Source organism: Malurus melanocephalus, unplaced genomic scaffold (genome assembly GCF_030028575.1).
Source record: "Malurus melanocephalus ecotype Western Australia unplaced genomic scaffold, MMel_1.1 scaffold_496, whole genome shotgun sequence".
Classification (NCBI taxonomy): Eukaryota; Metazoa; Chordata; class Aves; order Passeriformes; family Maluridae; genus Malurus; species Malurus melanocephalus.
In genome coordinates, this window is record NW_026623728.1 from 262,257 (window position 1) to 268,392 (window position 6,136).

The following is a 6,136-nucleotide window of genomic DNA, read 5'->3' on the forward strand; positions in this document are numbered from 1 at the left end:
GATGGGATCCATGGGATGGGATGGGATCCATGTTGGTGTCTCAGATGCCCTTTGGATTCAGCTCCACGAGGAATCAAGGAGAAGCATCCAACACCCCATGATTTTTGGGATGGCCAAGGGGCACCAAGAGAGCTCCACCTCATCCCAGCCCTGGCCCCTCACGGACCTGCAGGGCCCTGCATACCTGTGTAAGGAGTCCAGCTGTACTCGGGCCAGCCCAGGACCTCTCCGTTCTTCTGGTTCTCCTTCTCCAGCCACTTCATGAGTGGCTCGAAGTAGCTCATCAGGGCCTCTGCTGACATGTTGGGCTGCCCCGTGATGAGCTGCATGGCCTCAGGCCACGGTTTGCTGAAACCCAGCTTCAGGGCATCCCTGCAGCAGGAGAAATCAGCTCCAGTGCGGTCCCCATCACCCTCTTGGCTGCCACACCCTCCCTTTCCCTCAGGGTTCCTGATGTCAGGATCCCCTGTGTGTAATCCTGTACCCCCAGAGCACAGGGAAGGATGATTATCTCGGGGGAAAAGAGGGGTTTGCATGGATTAAACCCCCCTAGAGAATCCAGCCTGATGCAGAGCAGTCCCTGGGTGAAAGGGTTAATTCTGCAGGTGCTTTTCTTGAAGCAAGGGGGCTGTTTTCCCTGAGGAACTGGGGGCTGGGAGGAGGAGGAAGAGGAGGAGGAGGAGGAGGAGGAGGAGGAGTAGAGAGCCTTCCCCCTGCCAGGGGCCCAGCTACCATCTAGTGGCTGCTTCGGCAATCACAGCCCCAGCTCCCGGCCCGGGGATGGGATGGGATCAGTGGGATGGGATGGGATCCATGGGATGGGATGGGATGGGACGGGATCCATGGGATGGGATCCATGGGATGGGACAGGATCCATGGGATGGGATGGGATCCATGGGATGGGATGGGATGGGATGACCAGGGGCTGTGCTCCCTCCTGCCTTGCCGGGTTGGCTTCAAGGTCTTTGGGGCCATCGATGCCTTGGCTTTGCCGTGTCCACACACCTACCCCAAGATCTTCCCAGCCTTCTGGGACTGGTAGATGTCACAGGTGTGCAGGGCACCCTTRTGCCCGGCTGCATCACAGAGTGCCTGGTGGAACTGGAACTGGATCACAAAGCTGACGAAGTACCTGGTGGAGAGGGATGAAGAGATGGGAATGGACCCTGTGTAAGAGAGGCCATGATCCCCCTCATCCTCTGGGTGCTCCTTCTTGGTCTGGAGGAGCATCAGTGGCTTTGGAGCTGCACCTGCTTCAGCCCTGCAAAGGCCATTTCTACCAGAATGTGCTTTATGTTTGTCAGAGTGGATGAGCTCATCTTCCTCAGMTAGAGAGAAATTCCCCCAAATACAGAATTATCCTCTGAAGCTCTGTCAGGGTCCCCAGAGCCTGAAAAAAGGTCCCTCCAGCCATGAAAATGTGTCMCCGCTGGCATCTGAACCGGGGATCCTGCTCATGTGTGCGAGCGATAYCCCTCGTGCCCCAGCCCTGCTGGCTCACCTGATGTAGGGGACATTGGCAGGGATGTGAAACTTTGCCCCGGGGTCAAAGTCCTCTTCAGACCTCACTGCTGGTGGGCACAAGCCCTGGTACTTCATCCTGGGCCAGAGAGGGACAGTTAGGCCAGCTTGGGGAGGACGAGGTGGGGTGAGGTGGGGAGGAAAATCATGGGGTGTGAGGACAGAGGGAGGGGGTGTTCTCCCATCCTTCCCATTGCAGTCAACTGGACCACAAGGAGAAAAACCCCATTTGGGGTGAGAGCCAAGGCCCTTGCCCCAGAGAAGGGTCTGAATTCAATCCTACCTGAGGTTCCACCATTCCTTGTTGTACTCGTCCTCCTTGATCCGCCCGTCAAACACCTTCCAGCGCCACTGGTCCATGAGGTACCCGAAGGGCAGGAAGGCGATTTTGTCCAGGGCGATGCTCATCAGGTAATTAATATCACTTTCTGCCCAGAGCATGAAGATATCAGCATGGCAGTGCCATACCCACCTCTCCTCCCTCTATTCTGCCCCAGAGCTGAGTGTTCCCAACAGCTCTTGTCCCCTCCATGGGTGCAAAGCCACCGTGTGTGTTCCCAAGTCTTTTCACCCTGCCCAGCCCCTCCTGACCACCTGCATTTCCAGCTGTTCCCAGCCCACCTTCGTTTTCCGTGACCTGGTCCAGCAGGTTGATGCTGTGCAGGTGTTTGGGGGTGGAGACAGACAAGGCCAAGACGTCCCCGACAGCCTCGTGGAACCCTGGGTTGGCCCCGTCGCGGAAGGACACGGGCTGGTCCTTGTACTGCAGGAAGTACTGCACGTGGCCCATCTCGTGGTGGACTGTGATGAGGTCGTCCATGTTCACCACGGTGCACTGCTTGATCCTGGATGGGACAAAGGGGTTGGGGGACAAGGGAGGGCCATGGTGAAAACCTCTGGGAACCATCACATCCCCTCGAGCTATTTTTCCCTTTCCTTCTTTTCCCTTTCCCTTCTTCCTCTTCCTCTTCCTCTTCCTCTTCCTCTTCCTCTTCCTTTTTTCTTCATTTTCCTTTTCCTTCTCCTTCTTTTTTCTTCCTCTTCCTCTTCCTCTTCCTCTTCCTCTTCCTCTTCCTCTTCCTCTTCCTCTTCCTTCCCCTTCTCCTTTCCTGTATCCCCACCCCACATCTGACACCAGGCCAGTCTGGCCCTCTTCTCTGTGGAGTTGTTCTCTTCCTTCTCCTTCATCTCCTGTGACACTGCCCATCCCCTGTCCCTGTTGAGCAGCTTTTCCACTCTCCAAAACAAGTCATGGCAGGCAGGGATTGCCCTCCATCCACCACGGCGGCTCCTTTCAGCACTTTATGTACCAAAGAAAGTGCCACAGAGCAAAATACACAAAAAAACCCCACGTGCCCTTATTGTGACCCAAAGGCGTCAGGGCCACCACAGCACCACCCCAGCTGTGGCCACCACCTGCTCCCTGTGGGCACCTGAAGTCCTTGCGGTTGTAGAAATCCCAGGCCGAGGCGTGGCACACCACCTCCCGCCCGTCCGACGGCTTCTCGATCATGGACTTGTCCCAGAACTCCTGCGGCATCGGGATGAGCCCCAGCGAGGTGAAGAAACGGTCGGACTCTTCAAACATTCTCTTGGGCGTCCAGCCCTGGGGAGAGAGCAGAGCCCTGGTGAGGATGCTGAGGTGCTGGGAATGATTGCAGGAGCCTTGCTCAGGGCAGGGGGATCTTCTGGAGTCAGCTAGATCCTGGATCAAAACCCTGGATCAAGGTCAAGATCAAGATCAAGATCAAGATCAATATCCAGTCATCAAGACCCTGGATCAAGGTCAAGATCAAGATCAAGATCAAAATCAAGATCCAGCCATCAAGACCCTGGATCAAGGTCAAGATCAAGATCAAGATCAAAATCAAGATCCAGCCATCAAGACCCTGGATCAAGGTCAAGATCAAGATCAAAATCAAGATCCAGTCATCAAGACCCTGGATCCAGGTCTTGGCATAGAAAGGCAGGGAGAAAATACAGATGAGGCACAAATTTTTTTGGCAGCACTGGAGCAYTTGGCAGCCAAAGGCGTCTGGATCTTGAGGGAATTCTCCAGAGCAGCCTGGAGAAGCACTGACCTGTTTTTTCATGGCTGGGGTGGCATCCACCTTGGTGGCATCTGGGAAAGGTATCACCAGGTCGAAAATGTTGGACCACGACTGAGCCCACATGTTGCCTGGGAAGAACAGAAGGATGGCACGTGTCAGGAGGGAGAAAGGGAGAGGAGAACAATCAGAAACTCCCTCCTGCACAGAATCACCCTGCCATGTCCTGTCTGGCCCCTGCCCTGCCTGCACAAATCCAACGTGGCAGGATCCCATCCATGCAGGAGAGGTCACGTAGAGCATCTCCCCTTCCCCGGGACAGATTGTCCTCCAAAAACTCACACCAGGGGACCTTTTCCTTTCAGCCAGAGCTGAACAGAGCCCATTCTTCMCCCTTGGCGTGGCTCAGAGCCAGCCACACCTGCTGAGAGCTGATGTTAACTCAAGAAAAACCCTTACCCAGCAGATGGGCAGGGATGGGAGCCTTCAGGTTCACGTGCTCTGCGCCGTATTTTTTGTAGAGSGCTCGGCGCACGTAAGCGTGCAGGTTGAGGTACAGGGGCTGCAGYTGCTCGTACAGCCTCTCCAGATCTTCCTCGAAGGTGGGTGTCTCATACAGGGATCTCCAGTAGGCCCCGTTGTCTYTGTAGCCTGTGGCAAGGCAAGAGAAGAAGCTGTCAGGCACAGGTGCTTCCTCGGAGAGTCTGTCCTGCTGTTCAGACATTCTCCATATCTGTGACAAAACAGATCTCCTGGGAGCTGGTGGGACCTCCACACCCTTAKGATTTTGACCCCAGTTGGATGAGGAGCCCAACCCACAAGGGATTAGGGTCACAGCACTGACCATTGAGCACGGCTGCCTTGTTGCTCAGCTCCACGTATCGCTTGTAGCTCTCCCTCAGCTTCTTCCCAGAGGCGTCCCGCCAGCCCTTCCAGGCAAAGAGCAGCTCGTCATAGTCCCGAGAGGTGGCCATKATGTCCGTGAGGTCTAAAACAGAGCAGTGAACCCATGTTGGTGCTGTTGGATGGGCTGAACTTATGGAATAGCTCTACACCCAGTGTGATGCTCAGTGGCCATCACAGAGCAGGTGAGAGAACCCTTCACGGCCTTTCTTCGTGCCCCATTTAAAAAAAATCCCCCTCTCCTGGCCCCACAGGACGCCCTGTTAGATCTTACCAGGATCCAGGGGGTGGCAGGTTTTGTTCTCTCTGCACACCTTGGCCACGCTGTACACGGTCTCCATGTCTGAGAGGAGGGTGTTATACTGCCAGGGAAATCAGAGATTGGAAACTGGTTATCCTCGCTGCTGACACTGGAGATGTGATAATGCTCCATCCCACTGAGGTGTTTTTGGGTGTTTTACTCTGGTCCTTCCCAAAACCGAGTGTGACCCCAATGGAGGCAACATGGGGTCAATACAAGAGATCCTGGGGCCAACAAGAAATGTGCCATTGTCACCCAAATGGCCCAGCTGCAGCCCAGGATGGGCACCYTTTGGGTGGGAAACCCTGAAGACAAGCATTTTGGCTTTGAGAAGAGCACCAAGCTATCACCTTTATCAAGGCAGACTGGCTGCCCAGTGGCACTTCTTAAATTCTGAGAGAAGCTTCACACAGGGCGATGGCCCCTCGCCACTCACCTCCTCCAGCTCATCCTGGGGCAGCGCTGCCCTCTCGATGATGCTCAGCTTCTTGAGGATGCGGGTGACACTTTGGTCCTGGAAGTCGGAGGTGTCGAACTGCCTGGCCCTGACGCCGTACTCCAAGGTGTGCTTGGACATGGCCAAGTTCTTTTCCAGCTGCAGAGAAAATAGAGGAGTTACTCTGAGGAGAAGACACAGGCTACCTCTAGAAACACCCCATGATTGTCACCCTCCCCACAGCTGCGTTTTTTGGGCGCCTCATGATGTTTTTCATGGAGAAGGAACCTCCTGGGTGAGAACGTTACTCCTCTATGAGTTTTCAGAGCTCCTTTGAAACATGCCCTGGGTACCAGCTGCCTCCCCAGGGCTGTCCCCATACCATGATCTTCTTGTTGTGCTCGGTGATGTTGGTGTTGTAGGCCCAGGATGCCTCGGTGTAGGCATTCCACACCTCCTCCGCCGTGCTGTTGTACTCGGACAGGAACTCCTTGGCTTGTGCCTCATCTGCTATTTTGTCTGGAGGAGGAAATGAAAGGGGGAGAGGTGAGGGAGGTCAGGAGAGTTGTGAGAGCAATATCCTATGGAGGAGCCATAGTTGAGCTTTTCCCAGATCTGCAGGTCCACTGAAGGAAGCCACAACTTGGGCGCAGGTTGAGCTAAGAAATGGGGGCAGAGGGGCCAATGAAATGTTGAACTGGACTGCACCAAGGGCATCTGTCATGAGTTTATGATCGTGGCTGTTGGCCTTTGCAAAATCTACTCATRCTTTTAAAATCTGCCACTGGCCATTTCCTAACTCTAGGAGAGAAGATTGCAGGGGCTGCTTCAAATCTGTTAGGTCTGTAGCTAATATGTGGCTAATTCATTCATTAGTATCTCTGAGTTTATTCCATTTAGGACTCCCAATCCTGTTCCTAATACTCC

The 6,136-nt window shown here is 54.6% G+C and overlaps 1 protein-coding gene across 1 annotated transcript in view; it reads right to left on the reverse strand.

Annotated features, from left to right (window-relative positions):
- Positions 1–6,136, reverse strand: part of ACE (angiotensin I converting enzyme) — a 20,966-nt gene that overhangs the window by 1,201 nt on the left and 13,629 nt on the right. The window contains exons 12-23 of the mRNA XM_057381177.1: positions 5,592–5,728; positions 5,210–5,368; positions 4,747–4,834; positions 4,414–4,557; positions 4,029–4,220; positions 3,603–3,700; positions 2,955–3,127; positions 2,143–2,366; positions 1,805–1,949; positions 1,502–1,600; positions 1,010–1,132; positions 185–372 (exon numbers count right to left, since the gene is read on the reverse strand). Of these exons, the coding sequence (XP_057237160.1) occupies positions 185–372; positions 1,010–1,132; positions 1,502–1,600; positions 1,805–1,949; positions 2,143–2,366; positions 2,955–3,127; positions 3,603–3,700; positions 4,029–4,220; positions 4,414–4,557; positions 4,747–4,834; positions 5,210–5,368; positions 5,592–5,728 (1,770 nt within the window). The remainder of the gene's footprint in view (positions 1–184; positions 373–1,009; positions 1,133–1,501; positions 1,601–1,804; positions 1,950–2,142; positions 2,367–2,954; positions 3,128–3,602; positions 3,701–4,028; positions 4,221–4,413; positions 4,558–4,746; positions 4,835–5,209; positions 5,369–5,591; positions 5,729–6,136) is intronic.